Below are 25553 nucleotides of genomic sequence, written 5' to 3'. Positions count from 1 at the left end.
AAAAAAAGGAATTCTTTCATTTGTTACGTGTATCGAATTCGATGTTTGATTGATACGCATCGAAAAATTACGTTTGTGTATGGTTTCTGGCCGTATCGAACCTTTCCGTACCATGTTTATCATTTTCACTGTTTTTACCTTCTGACTTTTTCACCTATTATATATTATACATAAATTCGATATAATTATACATAATCTTTACTTAAATACAGTAGTTTTATTCACGTAAAATCTGTTCAAATATGTTTGAATCTCGCTTTCATTCTGCACCAAGATAATGAGTCTTACTAATTATGTTATCGCATGCATCTTATTAATGGCTCAGTCATACATTTTTTGGAGAGATGTGCTTGAAACGTACAGTAGACAATTTAATTTAATTCGTTTTGAAATGTAAATTACAATTATTCTCCTGGCTCCGCATTCAGATCTAATTAAAGAAATGTAGTTTGCGGAAAAGTTTCAGGATTTCATGCATACCGTGCGAATTTGTTTAAACACTTAAATACGTAGATAAGCCACAGGAATTTAAACGTTATTGTAAATGCAACCGAGTAATGTTTCGTGCAAATATCGTAATTTTAACACGTTTCACGTGATACTGATTTACAACAGCACAGAGAATTTATAATATTTTCCCTGAAAATCTGTATGAATCCTTTTAAAATGAATTTTATTATTTTACTTTACATTCTTATAAATAAAACTCATGTTGCGCTGCATATTATGATACGTATGTCGCTGCTGAAGCGCCAGTGGACCGCGAAGAATCAACCATCGAAAAATACAGAACAGATTCCGTTTCATCGAACTCGTTTAAATTAATTCACAGAACGAGTTAAATAAACGTAAAAAAAGTATCGGATGCGACCAGATGTTTGCCCGACAAAATATTCTTAAATTGACAATTTTAGTAATAAACGCTCCCCGTACATTTTTATTGAAAACAATTACTCGCTCGACAATGGAGCGTCCCCAATGCAGATTAACAGTAAAAATAACAGTGTACGGGTGTCGCGCAGCTTGGATATGTCCCCGTGTATACACACCTGCATGCACGATTTGCATTATCGTCGAATATCGAGTGCTTCCATGAAGTACGAATCGATTACACGGAAAACGCCGGGCAAGTATCGGCGGGGGTCGTTAAATATTTGCGCTTTGTTATGTTTCACTCAGGCCTCGGTGAAATTGCGCAAACAAATCAACGAACGAGCGCTACGTGTTTGTGAAACAATGAATGATTTTCGTCGATAAGTTTCGAGTCGTGTAACGACAGTGATAACGCTGGAAGAATTGCTCTCGACTCGTTTCGTGTAAAAATCGTTTACCTGCGTGAGATCGACGAGAGACACATTCATTTCCACCACAGAGTTTGTCAAAGACACATTTCTTATTGAAGTAATTTTATAATGCTATTGTATCTTATATCGCTATTTAATTTTGGCATTGCTGGATTCTGACTTCCTCTGGAAAGAATTAAAAATTAAAAAGTTCATTGTGATCCGGAATATTTACACTCATCCAGTACATTTTACATCAAATTCTTCGTGATATCTCGTCTCATTTCCTCATTTACGACTATTCTGTAACTTTCGTGCACTTTTTGGAGATGCTAGCCCAACCCACAGGCTGCTCTCGCGATTATGGTCGCGTGGAACAGTTCGATAGAGCGCACCACAAGTCGTCAAGTATTTCGCACGTCCAAGCACATTCATTCCACGACTGTTTGAGAAATCATGCTCGCATGATCGTTCTTCCCCGCATAGATCTGTCTCTGCGCTGAAAGTTCTCTCCTGTTTCACGCGTGTATGCGTCTTCGGCTACCGGGATCGCGACAATGGTTATCATCGTTCTTACTTTACCTCATGATTTAGTGTCGTAGCAGAGTTCACGATTGCTCCAGTGCCCCGAAGCACGGCCGAGCCGCGTGGAAAACGGAATACGTTTTCCGTGGACATAATTTTCTGCTTTTGTCCCCCGATGACGTATCGTCGCGCTTTGTAAATTCTGCAATCTATCAAGCTTTTTGCGCACGGCTCACGCTGTTACGTCCGTTGACTTTGACAAATACATCGTATTACCATCCGCATTCGGTGATATAGACTACCCCTTTTGCGTATTGGAAAGTATTCGAGTATCCTACGCTGTATTTGGTCATTATTACCCTTTACAACCTAATCGAAGTTTACTTAACTCGAAGATAAATTTGAATTTTTGAAAATACAGACTCGCTCTTTACTTTCCATATAAATGAAATATGATATAATTATTTTCCTGCAACGAATCCATCTTTAATTTCTCAAATGTAAGGTGTCACACATGCGTGACGCTTGGTCTGTAGTTCAAATATTCCGCTTATAGACCAGTGCCACTTATGTGTGACACATTATATAACAGAACATGTAGTGCAACTAGAATAATAAACAATAACCTGAAATACTTCTCCGTGGTTATTATGCACGTCTACCGATCGGAGAAGCGTAAATTTGCAAAGGTTATGGCTCGATGGCGAGAAAAGGCTGCTGAAAAATACGAATTTATGGTTGGAAACTTGTACCCGTCCGAGGAGCATCGCGAAGGAAATAAGGAAAGAATTTGACAAACTGAGACACACTCGAGACCGAATATATCCGTGGCTCATTTCAAGCACACGTCCCTGGATATCCTGAGCTTAAGAGCCGTACTAGTTTCTAACTAAAATTGGATTTCGCAAGAAAACCGACCGGTTGAAACGGACAAGTTTGATTAGAGATGGTACCGTACGCTGACGAAAATATCGGAATTTCATTTGGTTGCAGCATGGGGAGACAGCGCTAAGCGGGCGTGGGTGGAAGCTGGTAAAGTTTTAAATCCAGGAGATTTCCCGAAAGTCAAAAGATTGCACGGAATCGCTGTCACAGGGACGGTTAAGAATTCGATTCGGAGGTTAACGAAACGTGGGATTTCGTACGTTTCGAGGCCAGATATTACAGAGGAAGTTTCTAGCTTCTAGTTTCTTCTTTCGAGACGATTCTTATTCTTAAACAATTGGAGGAGAAAATTATACGAAAAGCGAGCGAACGAGCAGCATACGTCGTTAAGACAAAGGGTTCCACGCAGTTAGAGAAAATGCATAGTACGGAGGATCCATGTATATTAAAATGATGTGCACGGAATTGCAAAGTTACCGCTGCGGAAAATTCCTTCCCTCCAGCGGGTTTTGCGCTTGCTTAAAATTCCAATTGTTTACTTCCTAAATAGAGGAGCTCAACTAAAACAAGGGCGGAATATGAGGGATGAAAATTTAATATAACTATGGCATACCTGTCAAAAATTTCAGATCGTAAATTGTAGAAGTCACTTCGTATTAAAGTGAAAATTTTATTTACGCTTTTACTTATTTAATATAATCCAAATCGTACAAAAAAAAAATGGCGTCCTTTAATCGAAGGCGAAATATTTGATAACCGTTATCGGGTACGGTGAAGTTTGAAGTACTTCGAGTGCTGGAAATATCGATATCGATGCCTCGCGGTTCAGCGGGAAAGTTAAAAAACGGGACAGATTGCTTTTTCGGCCCTTTTTCCGTTTAAAAACGACCGCTTTCAGACGGACGACGATATGTCACCGATTGTATCCTGTGGCACAGAAAGTCCCCGCAGCGCCAAGTAAAAAGAGTACTCGTTAGTTCCGTCCTTTTACCTGTCCCCCATCCCCGTCCCGATGCCCCCTTATTTCCCGTTTGTGTGTCCGGTGTTGCGAGGCTGATACACCCGCGCACGTAGCTGTGACTGCTGTTCCGTGACGCTTCACCTTCTGAATTTCTTGTTCGAATGCTGCCGTAATCCCGCCAGCCGTTTTGAACGTGCTCGTTCTCTGAAAACTGCCAGACGTTCCCGCTGATAGCTGCGGACTGTTCACGCGGAAAGGACGAAGTTTAATGCCTCCCGCGCAGCACGACGTCGCGTGTAGATTATTTTCGGTGTGATTTACTCGAGCCCGAAATCACCGTGCTTGGGGAAGTGAGAAATTTCGTACGAAAACGGATTCCCCTAACGGGTGTTCATTGCTGAACCAAGTGTCACTATGGTGGGGATTTTACGGCGCACCTTCTACGTTTGAATTATAGCAACAGAAGATCATTCGTTTAATGCGCGTGGTACACAATCTTGTGTCTGACTTGCGAGAAACAAATTTTAAAACGGTTATACCAAGTCGATAGGATCGAGCACTATATCGACTAGTCGCGGAAAGATAGAGTACTCTGTCGAGAATACTTGACAATGTAGAACGTGGCTCGAAATATGTTAAGTCGACTACGATCTGAACGGAGACGAAGCATTCCAATAAAGCAGCGACAGCGAGAGAATAGTCCTAAATAAATAAAATGAAAGAGACTGAAAAAATAAATCGAAACGAAGACATTACACAGAAAAACGACCGGGAAATAATGTAGAAAGTTTATTTATAATTGTTTCTTAAACATTCTCCACTGGCAGCATTTGTGTTTAACTATGCCACGGCACAGAAGAAGCGCGTTCAAAGCTTCTGTGCAACTTAGGAGGCTGATGGACCGTTCACGCGTTTACGACATTCGAGGGATGAAGTGGTGCTTCTTGCGCAGAGGGGGTCGCTGGCGGGAAGGGTTGTACATAACGCCGTATCGAGAGCACAGTGAAAAACAGGAAGCTTTCTCGTTGAAAGCCCTTGCGAGATTGATCCACGCACGTTACGTGGAACGTGCTCGACGCACACGGTCGTTGTTGCTGCAACAATAACGTCGACGCTTGTTTTTATCCAAGAAAACACACCGTGAAGCTGGAACACCGCTTCGATTTATCCTCTGTCACGAAGCTTGGCAAACTATCGGCTAAACTAAACACCAACCCCGGTGACCTGGGAACTGAAATAACAAATTGCGCGAAACCTCGGCCAATACATGAGAATAAAACGTGGAGCATTCGGACGGATGATGGGAAACGAAATTGGAGATAACTTTGCGATGAGAAGCAGGAATACATATAAATTTCATAATGAATTTTTGAAGATAAGGAATTTATACGTTAGCAATGACAGGACAATGATGAAACTACTCTTTGTAAAAGGAAGAGTAAATAATCCTATCGGAAGAGATTTTGATAGATGTCACAGGAGGAAGGACTATTTCTAGCTTGCTGAATTTTTTTTCAATTTTTTGAAAAATGGGAGTTATTTACAAAAAATTTGTTGAATACGTATGCATACGTTGAGTTCGATGTTGTATCAGCATGTGTGACGCAAGCATGCATCTATTAATAGATAAACTGATGCACGTTACCGTATACAAAATTGAACTTTGCGGATTAGAGTGAGTTAAGTTTGCACCAGCATGTTTGGATCCCTTAAGCCGTCGAGCACCTGTATGATTTCCTGGTAACTGCGAGAGATCTCCATTAGCGGGAATGTCTGGAACAGCGATTTACTAAATCAAATTTTTAATAAAAAGCTCGATTATAGTAAAAGGTATAAAATCAAATTTAAGTTCGCAATGCATTGACAATGTAAATATACACAGACGATGAGTCGAAATATTAACAAAGTATTGCATATTTAACAATTAATAAATTTCTCTGCTCAAACCTAATACTGTACGTATTAATTGAAAAGTCCACAATCAGCCTTCGCAAATTTGGTTACACGGTAAGAATGTAACTGTTGCACGTGTAAACGTCGACGAAAAAAAAAAAGACAGTTGGACCAAGAATGATAATAGCCGCGAGGAGGACGACGCATAAAAATTACGTTATCTCGCGCAGCGACACCAGTCCCGCTATAAAAGCGAGGGAAATAGCTCTGGTATTCGCGGTATGTTTTATTAATTAAAAACTCTGGTCAGCCACGAGACGAATTACATTCTCTTTCGCTATTCAGCACGACCATAATTTTGTTGTCGGGTGCGGTCGGCTACTTTCATGAAAGTACCCAGGTTATTAGAATTGTGGGAACATGGAGAGTAAAGAAGTGGCTTGGTGACATGAAGAAGAGTTTTAATACTATAAAAGTGTAATGCATGGTAAAATTAACTGTGGGGAATAAATTAAGTATGCGGGAACTCGAAAAGTTTCAGATTCCACGATTCAGAATTATATCTTACCTCGAATTTGTTCATAGTTGTGTACAGTAGTGTCTGTCACTATAATCGATTCTGCCTCCTCGGATCCATGATTACGAGTTTCCATCTATTCGTTTTTCCATTTTTGAACCTTGTTAAATGTAATTAAAAGTTCAAAAAATATATCATACATTACTTCAAAATAATGGCATGTAGATTCGTTCATCCAGAATTGCGAAATTTCGGAAAACATGAGCGAGGCTGTCATTTCTGTACGCACTGTATAAGCATACCAAAAACACTCGAACTATTTGGTGGTAGTCGGCCACGTGGCCAGCATGGCCAGGAAGCAACAAGTGGAAAGCGACGCTAGCCAAGAAGAGCCAGCCCTGACGAGCCTGTCGATAAGTTAATCCAATAGAACGTACTCGAGCTTAAAATAATTACTCGTAGACTTAGGATGACTTACTAACGACAAATGAAAGTATAGTGTAAGGTAAACAGATACTGCAACAGTAAAGAAAGAAAATCAGAGTCGTTTCAAAGGTTTATGGAACTAACTAGAAAGAATTCTCAATTGCTATTTGGGATCCCTGGAGTGCTTGGTAATTCTGATATTGAATTAAATAGATTTATAGTATTTTTGATAATCTTGCAGTATTATGTTATTTCATTTTTCTATTAAAACTTCTCTTAACTATGTGACGAGTATTCTTAAGAACAAAGGGAATGAAGTGGTAGAAATTTCTGGTACGAGGCTTACAACTATGCTGCTTTAGTATCACTAAATAGTGACAATTATTAATGAAAATGCTTTTCTGATGTTAATCCTTGACCGAAGATCATCTTCTCGGTAATCAACCAGATTTGTCTCTGAATATACGTATCGTCTCTCCACTGTGGTTGCGTAAATCTCTGGCACTCTGTTAAACACAATTGCCTCCGATTTATTTGGCAACGTGTTTATTGAATGCGATCATGGAATCAGTCCAAAAATTCATTAGCTCGACATTGATTCTCAGAGCGTCAATAACGATGTTGAATAGGCTCGCGAGCTGCAGTGCTGCATAAAAGCTCTAGTGGTGGGGATATCTTCCAAGTGACGTAAATTTTACCGGAGACTAATTTCACTAATTGTCAACAAAAGGTCTCTTTTTTAAAAGAGCAGTTTTTACTGAAGGCTTTCGGAACACCTTCGAATAGAATAGTGTTGACCCATAAGTATGTCAAGAAATTCAAATTTCCAAATAGGAAGGAAGCCAATGGATGGATGGATAGCGGAAGTGGGGAGTTCTGACGAGGTATGATTCGCGAATGGGAGCAAGATGAACGATTGGTCGGCGCGTGTCGGACGAAAGAGGGCATCGGTGAAGAACACTTCATCTCGCTTGGAATGTTCTATTTGTGCATTCATCTTGAGAGTTCTAGGATCCATGCACTTCGACGATCGTCGATGAAATAACCATCCCAACTACAAAGCATACATCCAGCCACTAACCTGTGGATCAAGTTGGATTAACCAGCCTTGCTAATACGATACATTAATTTCAAACTCAAAACCGCATTATTGAAATGCTTACAATAAATGAAGTGATGCTTGCAAACTTTGAAATCGAATTATAATAGTAAAAAATGTTATGTCGTAACAATAATCCAATGAATTCTTGAGTATTTTTATTTCTCATTGACAACTTGGTAGACCTAGCGTTAACCTTCATTTCATTTTATTTCATTTTATACACCTGGCTTCTCGTAACATTTCAAACCAAATGGGCCCTGGGTAGGCCAGCTGTACAGTTGGTTATCTTCAAGAGGCTGAAACGGTTCGGTTAGTGGCTCATGGCCACTTTTGCTCGCGAAAGAAACGCGATATACCTCCTAAGGGCTGACACAGCCCTGTCGTTCCCCAGTCTGCTTCCATACAAAGGACCAGCGGAGCGAACAAAAAGGGTCGCTGAGCCTATCTGACGCCTATGTACACACCCGGATGTCACTCGCGAAAGTGCTATCCGTGACCCGACGCACAATGACTGTACCACCCGAAATATTTCTTCCCGCTACGGCAGCTCTCCTAACAGCCATGCTGAAACTCGAGGCAAACGTTTCGCGACGCTGTCAGCTCCATAAAACTATTGTTTCTCGCACGAGTGAAATGTTTTCTTCGCAAATTCCCACCTTCGTCTTTCGTGATCTTCTGTGGCTGAGGTTAAGAGTTTGTGTTGTAAAGAAGGAAGTCACTTTTGGATAGACTATGCCGCTATACGACTCTAGATACTCTAGGAGGAGTAATTTCTACTCTGGATAATTGTAATGTAACCAAAAAGAAATATTTAGTAACGTATATTCAATAGATCGAGTTGATGTTTTCACTTAAAGTATAAAGATACCTTTAAGCTCTGAATAAACTAAAGAAGCTTCGTGGTATAAATTATTATGGACGTTACTGTATCGCAGTCAGAAGTGCATTGTATTAATTACATTTTAAAAGCGATACATGGAAACCCGTCAGCATTATTAAGCCCTCGGTGTTTGCGTATTATCATTATAATAACCTCGAAACTTCGTAATAAATTCGATGAATTAATAATAAATGGCCTCAGTCTCTTGGCATGCAACCACTTTTGGATTGTTGTGTAATACTCTTATATTTAGCGCAAGCTTTTACCTGTATATACATACATGTATTTAGCAAAATATGTTTCCCTTTTGTGTAATATTAAGTGAGAATATTAATTTATGTTTAATATTCATAGAGAACCTTACAATTCGCAGTACATTGTATGAATTTATTTATTTTATTCACGTCATTTGCAAATTCATTTATACATAATTAATTGTGTTATTGCTGGTGTAGAATTTACTATGTACGGATTTATGCATTTTACCTTACCATAAATTAATTACGATAATTTGCAAATGTTACGTATTCCTAATAAAAGTAGAGAATATAAAATTTGATCATAATACTCGATTTAAAAAAGGATACGTTTTTATTGCAGATGATTTACATATAAATAAGTCTAACGATTTTTATCATGATGCATCGAAGCTCTGTGTTTGCATTACGCGCGACGTTAAAAAGAGAACGTTGTTGTATTTCATATAAATCCGTGTCGATGTAAAGCATTTAAATGCAGCTTGCCTGTATTATATCTGCGCGAGTGCAAATACAGGTAGAAATTTATATGACATGAGCGTGCCGTATTCTCGTGTTATTTTGATGGTCTCCTTTGAAAACTGTACGCCATTGTTGATCACAGTTTACGAAAGAGCTTTGCTCAGCATCAACTGGCTTTTGTCCACGATAGAATTCGTCACGCCAGTAGAGCTTTGTAAAATTTTCAAACAAAAAAAAAATAACTAGAAGTGTCGGAACGCATCTATTTCAATCGAGCGAGCGAAGAGTGCTCGTAAATAGTGGTCGATGCCCAAGTGCTTTAGCAATGCATGAGGTAAAATAATCGCCAAAAATAGAGTGTCGTGTAACAGCTACTTGAAATAGTTTCGACATTCTCTTTCTGTTTACCGATTCTTTTGAGTTTTTAAAAATATATCTGACGTTGATTACGATTGGGGAAAGGGTTTATAAAACGTAGACAATATTAACTACAATTATACAGGGTGTCCCAAAAGTCGGGGAGGAGTCGGAAATGCGGGGTAGCTGAGACTATTCTGAACAACAATTTCCTTTGCAAAAATGTCGGATAGGGTTTCGTTAAGGAGATATTAAGAGAAAACCCCGACCAATCAGAGCGCACGTAGACCGTTCGAGCGGCCGTGGTAGCGAAGGCTACGCGCTAGGCGGCAGCGTCAATGTCCTTCGATGCACGTCGAGTCACTTGTTCGCGTACAAGGACGGCCGCGCTTAGCACATAGCCTTCGCTACCGCGGCCGCTCCAACGGTCTACGCGCGCTCTGATTGGTCGGGGTTTTCGCTTAATATCTCCTTAACGAAGCCCCATCCGACATTTTTGCAAAGGAAATTGTTGTTCAGAATCGTCTCAGCTACCCCCCATTTCCGGCTCCTCCCCGACTTTTGGGACACCCTGTATACTTCCATGTTTTTACTTCATTCACTTATAGTTAAAATAAATACTCTTCTAACTAGGATACTCTACATTTCTATTTCACTATTGAGGACATTTATAGACGGCGAGCTAATAACTGTTATTATCTCAATCAGATTTGTATTAATTGATCGTAGGAATGAGGTGATTTATATAAAACTATCCCAGGACAACTTTAACCATGCAGACCATATGTCAAGATCAATTCCTAATTTCAATAGGAATCAAAAAGTCCAATTTCATTTTTCGACGTGAGACTTCGTTATCGAAATATAATCGATTAAAGTTCACTCGTGTAAGATTATTGGTTGTTGTGTTATTGTATACGTTCCTAAAAATACGGGACTTCGCAGAACGAATTCTTTATACCTTTACAAATCGAAAAGTTCATTTCCATTTTTCGATGCGAGGCTTCGTTGTCGAGATTTAAGCAATTCTGTGGGACCAAGATTTCAGGCGCGGAAACTAACGAGACAGTGCGCTCGCGAGAACAAAGTCACGTGCGTCTCGCGAGCCAGCGTGCGCGCGACCGCATAGTCACGTGCAATCTTCCGAGGAGCGCGCGCGTAAGTGAAGGGTCATTGACCCCCGCCAGTCGCATCAGTGGATTTTAAATGCTTCTATCTCGACAACGACGCATCGGATCGAAAAATGGAAAAGAACTTTTCGATTCCTATCGATATGAAGAATTGATCTCGACGTAAGATTGGCGCGGTTAATGTTCCGTTGAAATGATAATAATAAATAACAAATTATAGACGTCGATTATCGTCTGGAAGGCACGTCAAATGCAGAATTAGCTAGTGTAAGATATAAAAATAGATAGAAATGATAAGATAATGAATATACGTTTTAAAACGATGAGAAATATTTATTGGTTATCCAACGAACTAGACGGTTCCGTCGAAATACTAGGAATGTCATCGTCGCTTCCTTGCGGAACGTTTGACCCTCCGGCGACGATCCCTACTCCTCTACATTTTGGGGACTCTAGGTAGGGAAAGTCTATAGGGCCTCGTACGCGCTTTCCCTTGACTTTTCCTGAGTCCCAACATCTGTTTATTGTTAGTTAAAGTCGCGACGTTGCCGTTCCGTCCTACAGTGGCTATCCTTTCTTTATGTTGTTCCCGCTCGGCTGAATACGAAATATTCTTACACTAGAGTAGTCTTACCAAAGTGTCACTTTAAGATTGTTAAAAGTCTCTACAATTCAATTTATGTATTATTTGAAGCAACTCTGCCTGGTCACGGCAGAGATTACGTATAAATTAGATTCCTTGGCTAGCAAGGGAGGAGAAGCATATTTTATGGTCGGGCACGTGCGTCGCGCTGATATTTGTCCTCCGCGCTGTCTCGAAATTGTATTATCGTCGGCTCTGGAGTCCATGGAAGAAGTAGGCCGTTCCAGCTGCACTCTCACGGAGAGAACACGGCAAAGGTCAAAAGTGCATGAATTGTTGCGAAGTGCCTCAGTCCTCCACTTGCTAAAGTAGTACAATGCGATCGGTGACCCCGTTTCATGCTGGCGGCCTGAAAACCACACCGGCAACTGCTGACGTCGCTGAAAAGCCCTGCGATCAACTATATTTCGTCACCTTTATTTTTTCTCCTTGGGAACTCGATGAAGAGTCGACCTGTCGAGGGCGTAGATAAGGCGACGCTTTCCCCGTTCTTTGGGTGCTTATTTTCAGCCGTGTTTGTGCTTCGTATACGTTAACAGCGACGAACGAACTATACTTTCCATGACTTTCTCCAGGCTTCCTTCGCCAGGACTCCCGCGGACCCGGGTCGACTATTTTCAAGGTGTCAACTATATTCGTTACCTGGGACATTATACATTTGTTTGCTGGAATACGTTTTCTTTGGGAATTCTTTCGTGTTGTCGAGAAGGAAACCTGACTAGGACAAAATTGGTATCATCTTCCATACGCAAAGTTTAAGTTTTACATAATATGTCATACAACTTTTATATTATAACTGCTCAAGTTTTTTTCTTTGTAAATTTATTTTATATTGTTCACAGAGTTTCTAAACAATAACAATCCACCAGTACTCTCCCACAAATAAGTTTAACATCTCCAACTCCTAACGTGGCTCGATAAAGAATTGTCCTGTTTTTATTTTTAAGAATAAGTGCAGAATTTTTATTCGAGATAAAATCTGCCCAACTGTGTACGCATCTCTTGGTTTCATGGACGGAACAATATAGCACGCAAGGACTCCTTCGAATTTTATATCTCCCCTTAATTGAAGTTTCGCATTATGCTGCCTCCAATGATGAAGCTGCGGATACTCTCTCCGCTATTCTATTTATCGTACCACGTCAGGTTTATTGGACTACCCGTTGCCCGTCTCAAAGGGCCAGATTTCGGATGTTAATTTATTCCATTTCGTCGATGAAAAGGTTCCATGAAAAATCTGGAGCGGATTCCGCCCACGTGTAGACGTACCTCGAAACGCGCGATGTCAGGTCGTTCCACGGTTAATTACAGCCTGGCCAGAATCGACGATGGAAGTCATCGTAGATGTCAACTGAAATATGATCCTGTTTGTTCAAAGGTTAACGTATCTCTTTACATAACTTTTATGCGGTTGGCGTTGTTCTGAGCTTTAAAAATGCGACTAATGAAATTCCGATCGTCGAGAGGGCTTTCTACAACTGTCCGCTTGAGGTCTGAACCTTTGCCAAGGGGAACTCATTTACAGACCATCGCTTCGACTCTGGAGAGTCGTTGGGGAATATTATCGTTGCGATCTACGATCATTTGTACGTGGCAATCGTACGACTCAAGTGCAAAAAATTATCGCTCGACAGCGTAAATGCGCGTCGAATCGTTAAACCCGTGTTCCACCTGATCGGCGGGATTGTAATTTGATTGAAAAAATTATCTGACAGTACATTGCGCGTGGGACCTTTAACCTTTTCGCTTGAGTAAATAACGCGACAATGCGAAGACCATACTATTTTTTTCATGATGGTCATTTATTAATATTTAAAAAATCGTGCATTTTGACCTTCTCAAGTCCTCTGCCTTGGCGTGGCTATCTCGCGTCGCTTGGGAAATTAGTTTAATACGATTCGATCGTCCAGAGAGCTCTTCGCTACCGTCCACTTGAGGGCTTGGCCTTCGCCGCGAGAAATTTATTTACAGGACGACACTTCGACTCTGAACAGTCGTTGCAAGATATTACCGGTGCGATCCACGTCGTTTGTAACCGAGAAAAAAAGCGAGCTTCACCGTTACCCGTCGTTGAAGCATCGTTACGAACAAAATTAACGAGCGCATTAGGCCCTTAATGAACGGGTGCAGGGACGACGCGCGCGAGCCGGTAATACGATTTTAAAAGAGCTGGGAACTCGATAAAAAAAAAAGTTTATTATTGTTGGAGTGGTTGTCGAATAAAATAGTTTCCCGTGCGCGGTAATATCGGCGTAATTCCATTCGTTCTCCTCGACGCAGGTGCAAATGTGTTTAACAAGTGTCTCGTTTCGCGTTATCGTCCAGGATTCTTTTGTTCGGACATGTTTGTTTCGTTGAACAATATTTTCCTTGTACGAGGTAATTGCTACAGAATGAAGCCGAGGGTTTCTGATGAGGCTTAGTATACCTATTTTTCGATCTTGTTTTCAATGTTTTGTTCTAGATGTAGGATAACTCTTGTGATTTACTTTCATCTTAAATTTCTCGGATCTAACGCATTTATAGTACAATACATCTAATTCGAATTAGTGTAACAGTTATGTAGCAGTACAAATTTGTTATACTCACATATTTGTGAGTTAGTATTTCAGATTATATTTTTATATTGTTCTTGATTTTATATACAATGTATATTTTATTAATATTGATCTGAAAAGGACTAGGTGTTTGAAAACAGCTTAATAAGGATAATTTATATTATCGCTAGTTCTATTATCCGAATTAATTGCGTATTTAGTCTATATATAATGAGGTTACAGTTGATTGCACATAAACTGATTTAATCACAGCCGAATGCAGGTGAAATAATTCAGTGTGCAGTGACCGAATAGACTAACGTATAAAACCAATAATGTTTGTTTCTACTACGTTCAGCTGAAAACTGAAAACGTTATTCCTTTTTTTTTTTTTTTTTGAAAAACATTGAATCAATAAAAATATAGATTCTTATTCTGCTGAAAATAAAAAAATACAAGATTTTGAAGAAATACCTATTTGTTAATAAAATTTTCTTAATTCTGACAATAACAAAGAAACTTTAACACTCAAGTTACGAGTGAAATATATGTTAACAGTTTCATAGTTGACGATTCTGGCACACGACCTAAAATTGGGTGCTCCATGCACTTAACAAAAATCTATAGCTGGTTGCCTCGGAGTTCTGACGTTATAATGAGAATCAAATTTAAAAACTTGCTGCATAATATCGTACTTGTAACCACTTGTTGTTTGAAGTTGATAGACATTTGAACATTAAATTTATAAATATGGAAATATGAAAATTCGGAAAACTTAAAATTTAGTAAATGGGTATGCCAAAGGAAATAAATCACCAGATTTGTAGCAACCATATGTAGACTTAAAAATTCGTATCATTATAAACTGTGTGTTTTCGAAAACGAGTTCTCGAAATTCAGCCCAGTAACACCCTCCACATTGCCAGATTTAATATTTAAAAAGGGTTCCAAGAACATCGCCATTTAAAGCATTCGCACAACCAGCGTACGTAAAGTCAGCTTCAAGCGAGACGGAATTCTTTCAAAGAAGGTTTCCACTGTTCAGCAATGTCAACAGTTCCAACCCTCAAAGCGAAACGACGGCTCTAGGCTGAATCTCATAACTCCCCGATGTCTCGATGCAGATTCGCCCTTTTTACCGCTTCACGCGACATTGATCGAACTTAAATATACCCCATTTCGCTATCCATCTTTCATTTCGTGTCTGTCCTAATACTGGGCGATCCATAATTTCAACACGAACTCTAAAGCTAAATTCATAAACGCGATAATATTTTTAATAATTTATTTCTGATCAGTGAACGAAACTCATGTTCAAGCTTATATAACGTTTCAAAAATTAATCTTTCTGTTATGTACGATTTTAGTTCACTATGAATTTCTCTGTATCTAATTTTACAAACCAAATAAAAATAAAACGAAAACACTAAGAAATAGAAAAATTATAGTAATTCAAATCCCTTTCATGAATTATGAGCCACCCCGTACAGTGTCGCACCTTAGAAATATCTTTCTGATACGTGTTCGCATAAAGGAGCAGATTCGATCGCGTACAGTAAGTGCAATTTTGGATTACGCTATTCGCCATTCGTATAGAGAAATCCTTTTGCTAGGATCTTGCTCCTGATATCTGGACGAATTCAACTTTCCCTTATCCTGTCAGCTTTAAGTGGATTCAACGCGAGGCCGCTCGACATTCGAAACCAATCGATGATGCAATTTTAATGAAGCTCCGTCATTTGCTTAATTCATATTTACGACCAGCTATTTGCACGGATTAAAATTTCGTTTCGTCCTTGTGAAATGCATTTTTAAAGTACCTATATCGCGTCCGCGTTCATTAGTACGTGAATAATGTGCAATCTAACGTCAAGGGTAAACGCGGTTAAAGCGCCATCGAGAAGACTAAATAAATATCGACGTTACCCGCAGCGAGACGATAACTTTGAAAAGCTTCGAGAACAAAGAGTAATATAGGGATATTGAATGGTGATGATTTATGGCAAAAATTCGCCGAATCCTTTTCTCTCTCTTTTATCGTGTGTTTTGTGTATTTCAATGTTATTGGACTGGAAATGAAAATTCCAAAAGTGAAGGGCGTTGATAGCCATTTGTAAAGCGAGAATTTTAGAACATTTCTTATTAAAACCGATCACGGAAATCTGCATTTTTCTGCGTAGGAAATCAAGCAATAAAGATAGTTCAAAACTATAGGACTTCACTGATAAATTTTCAATAATAGCGACATTAAAAAATTGATTTCAGTTAAAAAAATTTATCACTTGACGCGGAATGGCCCACGCTCAACTTCCACACTTCCAGAAACAGATTTACCGCGAGCGTCGTCGCGCCAAACAAACGTTAAAAAAGGTCTGCTTTTATAGTGCCGATTTGTATCCGTCCCAGCAGTCTTCCTCGACAATAATTTTGCAGGAATGTAAACTACACAGGAATACAAATTACGCCCGCGCGTCACTGCATCCCGCACGTTGCACCAAACAACGTTCATTCAACAGTTTCCGTAATCGATTTCAAAGTTCGCCGTCCTGTGAATACGCCTTGCACGCTTGAATTCTCAGTAGCTAGAGAACTCAGCCAAAGGGCTTTACTCAAAATCGACAAAATTCATTCTCTATGAAACTGCTTCAAATTTTATACATTCGTGGGTCTATTCAGCAAACATCAACTTCATGGTTTTTTTCTTTTGGAGGAAATGGACCAAGAACATTGATTATTCTAAAACTTTGCACAAATATTCATTGATATATTGCATTAAATAGTATTGAAATGATTGTACTTTTCCTTCCACTTGAATTTTTCTTAATTTTTCGCAAATCCTAAAATGATTTTCCCTTCGGAGTTTCCCCGTCAAAGAAAAATTGAATCGATGACGATCACGTATCTCCGCGAATACGCGAACCGTCATTCCAACCCCATAGGCTGGATATCTCGTCGATTTTGAGGGAAATCCTGTCGCACGCGTATTTCTGCATCGTGGCACGTGCCCCAAACAAACGTTCACATCCAAACGGTTCCAGTAATCGTTTCCAGAGTTGTCCCCTTTGAATGCGCCTCGCACGCGTGAATTCTCAATTGCACGAAAACCCAGGTAAATGTCTAATGGCCCGCCCCACGAGGGGGCGCGTTCTGTCCCAGTGAACTTAAAATTCCGCGCACTCACCGGAAGAATCAATTTGACAAATCGTGCGCTTCCGCTCGTTCTCTATTCCGTAAAGGATCGCGGGCGTGGCTCTTTCCCGCGTGTTTCGCAACGAAAAGTCTACCACGGTCGAAAATTTGGTACAACGGGCCTCGCACAGCTGCCTCTGTATGCAAATCGTTCATGCGTGCGCACGTGGCCACGCGCATCCGCGCCTGAGAGGGTTCGTTTGTTCCTGAAACTAGCGATGGGATCAATCCTATGACGTAGTAATTAATAAGTATCGATTTCCAAGTAGTCACTCGAGATATCGTACGGGCGAGTGTGAACGGTTGTTAATATTGGTAAGGTGTACTTGTTGGTCCTTGTTGGTATCGATGGAGTTCAGTAAAGTGTCGTTGAGTGTTCGATAAGACAATTATGAATGATGTAGACACGTTTGTTTGTGTATTTGTTTGAGTAATGAAGATTGTGGAATATTTATTTCTTCTTCTGTGGTATGTGCATATCGATGTATGTGTGGTAGTCGCGTGACTACGCTAAGAATAATAACTACAGTAATGAGTACTACCACAAATGGCAGATCGCATAGTTTCTAATTGTATGAAAATAGTTGGATATAGTTTTCAATTGCATACAAACAAAAATTATCAGGAAAAAAAATTCTCAGCAAAGATTAAGTACCAAAGAGTGAAATTTTGACATGAACAATAATGGACGCTATTTAACCACGTCTCGGTCCCATTGCTACCCGAAATGTGTGTATGGATCGCACACATGATCCATCGTGTATCCATGCGGATATTTATGCGCGCTCGCAATCGTTCCTCGTTCAGGAGTATCCGTGGAGCGTTCTTCGGTCTGACTCGGCTTCTCTCTGTAATTAGTGCACCCACGATGATTTCGTTGCGTTTCGTGGCAGCCCCCGATGTCGGGCCCGTTTCATCGTGGATTTTAATCAGCGTATAATTATATTAGAAGACGGTCGGCGCTTGCGGAATAGTAATTAGATTGGACGCTTGTGAAAAATGCCTGCGGTTTTTGTTTCAGATGCAGAGAGCGGTGCTACTGCTCTGTTGGCTGCCGCTCCTCAACCACTGCCACGCCGTACATCCAGGTAATAAAAAGAAATCCTCTCGCATGAATAAATCGTTACGTCAGCCGGGATACCATGATCGCCTGTTATTCGCTCATATATTATTTATTCGCGCGTTCCTGCTCGTTTGGAGACTCCACTGCAAAGAATGTTTCCGAAAAAAGTTAAAATTTAACCCTTTCAGACATGGCGTCCACAATTCAGGACACGAAATTTAATAAGACTTTGTCATAAGAATACCATTTTGAAAACTCCATATTTTAATGCAAAGTTCTTATGAAACCCTTTGATTTGAAACCATCCTTTATAATCTCAAACACAATCACATGTTTAAAAGTTAGAACATATTACACCCTACGAGTTTTAATGAATGAGCCCGGAATACAAAAATAAATACCACAAAAGTCTACGTTACAAAGTTATTCTAATCGACGTTTCAACCAAAGAGTAGCTACGTAAATATTGCAACAAACGAAAAACTGTGTACACATGCACAATGCACGTAACCCATAAACAAATCAAACCGAACAAATTTAAAAAATTCGAACTGTTTCCGGAAGGACTTTGGTCACGATTTTCTAAAAATTCCTCTGCAAACCATAGATTTTATTTTGTGCCGCGAATTACAGAAACACTAGTTCCTTTGCGTGTGTCGTGTCACATAGTTATGTCATACCGGAAGCGTAGAGCGTGTTTTACCCGGCGTTGTACACGATTTCCGACAGCGTTGTACGGTTCAGTTGTACCAACCGCTCAGATATGCGTTGAAAAATGATCGAATGCACGCGTCGCGTACTTTCTTTAATTTTATGCGCGATCGTTAACGCGTCGCTGATCGTACAGGAAAATAAATGGTCGCGGGCAGTAGTTACCTGTGGGTGTAAACCGTCAAGCTATCTAAGAGGGGTAGAAACATTTGTTACGCAAATAATAGGGTAGGTACTCTCGCGCCTCGACTAAAAATATACATACAGTATAGCTTCGTCTAATTTTAAATAGAATTATAATATTAATACGGAATATTAATATGTTTGGATTTCGTTTAATAGAGTGCAAAGGATTAGAGACACTTTTATTCAAAATTAATGTTGACTGAATTGAATTAAATTTATTGAACAAAAATTATTCAAATATTTTCGTGAAAGAAACAATATTAATAAAGTAGAATAAATATTTAACGAAGGATTATTATATAAATTAGAGGATTTTTATGTGTTTCCTATCTATTTATAGTAAATGCTACCCTAAAGATATACGAACTACCATACATAAAATTTTTAATTCCAAAGTAGAAGAACCTCTAGAAGGATGAGATACGACCATCTAAAGATTAGGAGTAATCATTTCAGTAATACGGTAGTAAGTCTGCCAACCTCAAAAGGAACGAGATCCCTTATTGCTACACTTCACAGAACGTAATGGTCACGTTCAGATATGAATCGCAGCCAGTGAAGTGTAACGGTCACAATAAACTTCCTTGAGTTTGCAAAGTACTCGAACAAACGGAATTCACGATTAAGGATAAAATTTACAGCAAATAGGAATTAATTAAGAATCCTGGTTACGACTAGTATAAAATTTGCGTGCCTGCACGGCAATTTAAAGTGCTAAAGGGAGTAATTTATGTAGTGTATATCGCACTGCTTAATTACACCGTGCAACGTATCTAAGATATGCTTCCCAACAGCGAATAACGCGAAAAGCTATATACGGTGAGCCTGGAAAACTAACGTAACGAGTGTTTGAAAACTTACCTTTAATTATCGCGCTTAAAGTCGTTAGAAATGTAGTACGATAACCATCGTTCAAATTCGAAAGCAAGGTCCCACCTTTGACGTTCTTGATAAATGACATCATACGAACGTTATACGGCAGATTTAATATCAAATAAACATTAATGGATTTTGTTATGGTGGTCTCTTTTTTTAAGAAATTTGAGTTTAAAGTTTTAGTATCTGATATCTTCTTTCTCTTTTAATTTTTTTTATCTTGCACTAATAATGCTAGTGTTATACATCACTGTAATTGCGTGTAATGTTAAGATTATTATTGGAGTAGGCGCTCTCGAGGAAACTATTAGAGAAGCAAACCTGGTGTTCTGGGTAACGCGAAATCCCCTGGGCAAGGAGTCACGCATTCTTGTTAATGATATTCGCGGGATTATCCGTAAATAACTTGACTATCTGCGTACCTTAATTAGCCCCGGTGTAATTGCTTTACGCAGTGGCGCTATGAGCGTCATCTAAATTAACGTTATGCTAACCACTGTCTCGTCTAAGCCGGGTGTGTCCACTCGCGACTACTTTGCAGTTTCGTTAACGATTCATCAGACTTTCCCAGATGCGATTCAAATCTCACACGCAGCTGAAAATCTCATAAAAAATTTTCAAACGAACGTTCAAAAGAATAGCCACGTAAGAATTTATATTGCATAATCTCGCTTGACCAATGTCCTCTAATATCTTCTAATCTACTCTCGACTCACGCTTTCACCCATGTTAAATGGTGTTCCCTAACAGCTTTCATATTTGTTTCCATTTGTATTCCGCACGGAGGGAGCAAAGTTCCAGGTTTGTTTGCGTTAAGCTTCTTTATTTTGATTGGGTGACTGAGGTGACTCTTCCAGCGACGCTGCTTGGGGGATGCTAATCAGCACGGCATCGAGGATGTATAACTGGGTAGTAAAATCGTTGAAGTCGGCGGTCTTCGAGGTCTACAGCGGCGTGCAAATATTTCCAGACAGTTTTCCTCCGAGTTCCATTTCGGTAGATGGCCGCACGAATGGATTTCACGTAGTGTGAGATTAAAAGGCGATGCAAAGAAAAGATTCGTATCCGGTCAGCGAATAATTTGTATGTACCAACTACACACAATTGTAAGTACATTATGAACGCGTGTAATAGTCTGTGGACATCTTAAAGAGTAGGAGGAAAGGTTCACCTTGGATAGGTGAACGTCTTGGCTACGTTTAACAATTTTTTCTTCGATAATAATAAATAACAACAAAAAATAACAAAATAATTTTTAAATAAAATAGCTACGCTGGAGCAGGGTGGCTTCCTTCCTTAATTACTGTTATTACTTAATTGTTCGGAACTTTTGGAAAATCCACCTTAGGGGTACACTGTAAACTGGTTTCAGGAAAGCCAGATCCAAAGTTAGATAGAAACTAGCTAAACTAGATAAATCTTTTCGTGTTAGCTCTTCCCCGAAGGTGTAATTTTCTCGACCCACTATAGGTCGGAAACTATAGCAACGGGGGTGAAGCAGAGCGTTGGGGAGACCTTTTCTTTTTCACAAACACGCATTCATCTGGGGGGGGGGAGAGGATGCAATGGCGGGAGAATTTACTTCGATGCTAACGGTTCGTTAAACCGACGGGGAGACGACGCAGTTGTAATAACGATTACGCTGAACAAAAATTACGATTTTAATTAAAGTCCGTCCACGCCAAAAGTGCCTCGCGCGGGAGATAACGAACTGGGGGTTTATTTAGCGCACGGCGCGGTGTAATTAAATGGCGAAGGTCAGCGAGGGTTTGAAGACTATCGTTAAATCCTAATTCGAAACGGAGGTGGGACAGTTCACGAGGTCTATTCGGACGTTCGTCGTTCGCGTTCTATCTAGTCCTGCTATAAGTATTATTTGCAAGTACGTGATACAATGACGAGGAAATTATTGAAGGCACTGGGAAGAAAAGAAAATTTTTTATTTTGAGGAAGCTATACCAAAAATTGTATTTTTAACTGATATTTTAAAGAATTATTGCAAATCATATTTGTCGATAAGAAATATCCCTTGAAAGTCAACTTAAACGAAGAAGTACATTATTTCCATAACTCAAGAAATTGTTAACCCATTCACTGCCGGGTAAATTTAACACTTTCAGACCTGAATTATTCTTTTTTTCAATTTAACATAAAATATTTCTACTTAGACATGGATAATATTTCGTATTTTTTCTTTTGCGCAATAGCGCAATACCTGGAACGAAACTTATGGCAGGGTCAGCTAGATTCACTATTTGGAAAAGGCGGAAGAGCATCTACGAGCTGAAAGAGGAACAGGTTTCATTACGTGCAGCGCGCACACAGTCCTCTGGCGTTATGTAAAAAGTGGGTAGCATTTAATTTGGTGAACCGTGCTGAGTAAATGGTATTCATTGCTTCGGCTGGCATCATTGAACGTGTTACAGCGCTACGTTCGTGTCGCATGTGTGGTTAGCAGCACAGAACAAATGATGCCCCGTCCCTTTTTCTCCATTTCTGTCGTCCCTTGCTGACTGCTTCCCTTGTGCTGTTTTCGATCCGCGATACACGATAAACAAATAGTAAAAGGTAAAATAGGAGTATTGGTTTACGTTACTGGTGCTTGTTCAAATTTTTATCGGGCTGTTTGGCAACAGGATTTCAGAGATTAATCTACACGTAAAGAGAGATATCTGTATTCTCTTTTATTACACCTGATAAGGTGTAAATTAAGGTCTTATAATTGAAACTCATGCAGTAGGATTGAAAAGCTGTAATTATTCTGACGCATTTTTCGTTGAAAGTTATTTTTACCGCGAGGAAGAGGAATGTTTGCTATTGCTGTAATTTAGTTGGGTGTTTTAGAGCTGTAACACTTAATCAGTAAGTAATCAAGCTTAATTTACATAAAGCATCAGACGTTAATCAGGCCGTGACAGAGACACCGACGAATACATCCTAGGATGTATCTCATTATTGTTAGGCGTGCCCTGTTATTTATGTTCGTTATACTTACCGACTACTAAACGTTTCCTCAAATATTCAGGCGGTTGCCTGGGTTTCTTAGATGGTAGCGAATGCATCTATTTAAAATTAATTTTTAAAAGTATAGAATATCTTACAGTTACATATAAAAAAATGTTGAGAAATTCATAATAAAATATTCGATCGTCTCCTAGAACAAAGTAATTTAACATAAAATATGAAACATCTCATTCAGTACCTACGGGCATACATTAATACATTTACGTGCTGAATCGTGGGAGGAATCGATTTATATAAAAAAAGACATTATTTCATTTAAAGAGCAAGTGCATATTGCATTTGAACCATCAATAAACAATGTATCGTTAAAAGATAACCACCATTACGTGATTCAACCTATATTCCGTCAAATATTCTTTTATATCCCGAGAAAAAGCTGAAGCTCATTAAAATGCTAAAAATCACTCCTTGATATAAAAATTATTAGATTTTGGCTATGTTAAACGGATTATTTATAATGTTCAGATATTCCAAAAGTTTCCAATGGATTAAATTTCTCGATCAGCGTTAACGACTTCCAACGGATGAAGTTGGATCTTCGCGGTTCTTTCGGATTTTTCCTTAAGTAAATTCGCTGAAAGCTCGTCAAGCTAATTGTGTATAATGCGTTTCGTCGCAATTGTCGCGATAATTAGTTGGCCGCGGCATGACCCAGTAGCCGTGGAAGAAGTTTAGATATAATCAATTCATCTGTCACCTCGTCATGAATAATTTCGCTTTGAACAAGTTTCCGCGAAAATACGCGTTAAATTCTGACGTAGCCGCGAGACACAAATTCGCCATTACAATTTAGACTGTCAGGGGACTATAGTCGCTGTTGACTTGGGGAAAGTTGTCACAGACCTCAACGCTAAGTGTCTTCTTTCGTAAAGAATATACGTCAGCTTTGAATTTTCTTGCGTTTTGGCGAGCGTTGAGTGCTTCGTGCTCCCTTGATGCTTGAATCAGCTGAGGGAGCTGTTGCTGCTTGGCAGGGAGGTAGATAAAATTTGATTGCTGTTATCTAACCAGTTCTTTAGTCTTCGTGTGCACTACGAATGGGAGTCGGATACGATTCAAGATACGAGCAGTTGTAGAAAGTAGCGAGGATGACTTTTTGTGACAACGTAACAGAGAGAAATTGTGACACTTTGATAGGGAGTCCTACATCCGTTTATATCAGCAATAGAGTGAATTACGAGGGGAATAAAAATGACGACGACAGGTATGTAAGGAAATGCAAATACAAAGTAATGTATAGCAAGAATTAAATAAATGTAAAGAACGAAGAAATATAAGACTGGTGCAATTAGCTATATGCAAAGTTATATGACTTTGCATCCTTATAAATAAAACGCGCTCGCTCGCTATTACTAATGAAATTATAAACCATAAGAAACCGTGAACTCGAAATGCAAATAATGACTTCGACTGAAGTTCTAAGTGGAACGCAAATGGCACTCTGAATGGCACCTTTTTCATATCGTAAATGTGAGTCTCGGTCGAGGATGACCCAAGGATGACATCAACTGTTTAGTCCTCGGGCTGAATGTGCTTGTGCGTTCGGACTGGCAACAAAGTTTAATAATACCGGTTACGCGAGGTGGCGAAAGTTTGACTTCGCCTACACTCTCTCCGGAGATTGGCGCAAAAACGAATTTACTCCTGCTTCCATTAAAGTCCGAAGCATGTTGATGCAAGGGCAACGTCTATTATGTGAACTATTTACAGTCAGCCGCAGGAATATTGGAAAACTGGTATAATGATGCTATTTATGCTCTGAAAATGAAGAGTGCATTACAATGTTGCACAGTGTTGAAACAATTCATAAAGCAACACATGAGTACAAGGATATTAGTACGTGAGAAGGAATGTTATAATTTATACAAATATGGTAAATTTACTGAAAGAGAGGCACAGAATTAATTTCAAAGTTGTGGACCAAAATGGTACCTACCTATGTAATTCAACAAATATATATCAAATTTCAGATGTGCCTTTGAATTTTTCTTAAAAATTGCCACGAATTTTCTGGATAACCCAATACATGTTTCTAATATCTTTGATAACTGGGTTTAACAATTTTATATAAAACCTTACCTGGCGAACAATTCACCCGACCTAAAGCCTAATCTTCATGGAAATCAATCGATAATAGGTCCTCGATCAATGCATCCACCGAACCTTTTATTAATATATTAATTACGTTCGTCGAATATTTAAATCGCCGACAATTATTCCCAGCCCGAGTTCAGAATTCGATGCAATCGGTCGAAGGAATTTTATCTCGCCCAACATCCCGAGCGGACGTTCTGTGTTCTCTAATTGATCGAAACCGTGTCCCAACTATACTTAGCCGGCTGACCTGGCCCTTATCGATCCAATCGGGTGGAAACTCGAAAGCCAGTCCCGAAACCCAATTCAACCGATTGGCAATACCGTGGTTTCGCCGTGGCTTCGCGCCGCGATTGTTTGACGAGCTCACCTTGTTACCTAAGTTGCGCAAAAGTTCGTCAGGGGTTGGTAGTTTCAGCGGCGGTGTTAAAGTTATTCCTACTGATCACCTGTGGGGGATGAATAACGGTACCACCTTCACTTTGGGATAGGCGGAATCCACGGTGAAGAGGAGAGAAACGCGTAGCTAACTTTCCACTCTGTATTATTCAT

The 25553-nt window shown here is 39.5% G+C and overlaps 1 protein-coding gene across 1 annotated transcript in view; it reads left to right on the top strand.

Annotated features, from left to right (window-relative positions):
• The window catches only part of LOC128896353 (suppressor of lurcher protein 1), a 468244-nt gene that overhangs the window by 52584 nt on the left and 390107 nt on the right, over window positions 1–25553 (top strand). The window contains exon 2 of the mRNA XM_054159693.1: window positions 18069–18135. Coding sequence (XP_054015668.1) covers window positions 18069–18135 — 67 coding nt within the window. The remainder of the gene's footprint in view (window positions 1–18068; window positions 18136–25553) is intronic.

Source organism: Hylaeus anthracinus, unplaced genomic scaffold, assembly GCF_026225885.1.
Source record: "Hylaeus anthracinus isolate JK02 unplaced genomic scaffold, UHH_iyHylAnth1.0_haploid 0, whole genome shotgun sequence".
Lineage (NCBI taxonomy): Eukaryota > Metazoa > Arthropoda > Insecta > Hymenoptera > Colletidae > Hylaeus > Hylaeus anthracinus.
This window is presented reverse-complemented; position numbering and strand designations above follow the sequence as displayed.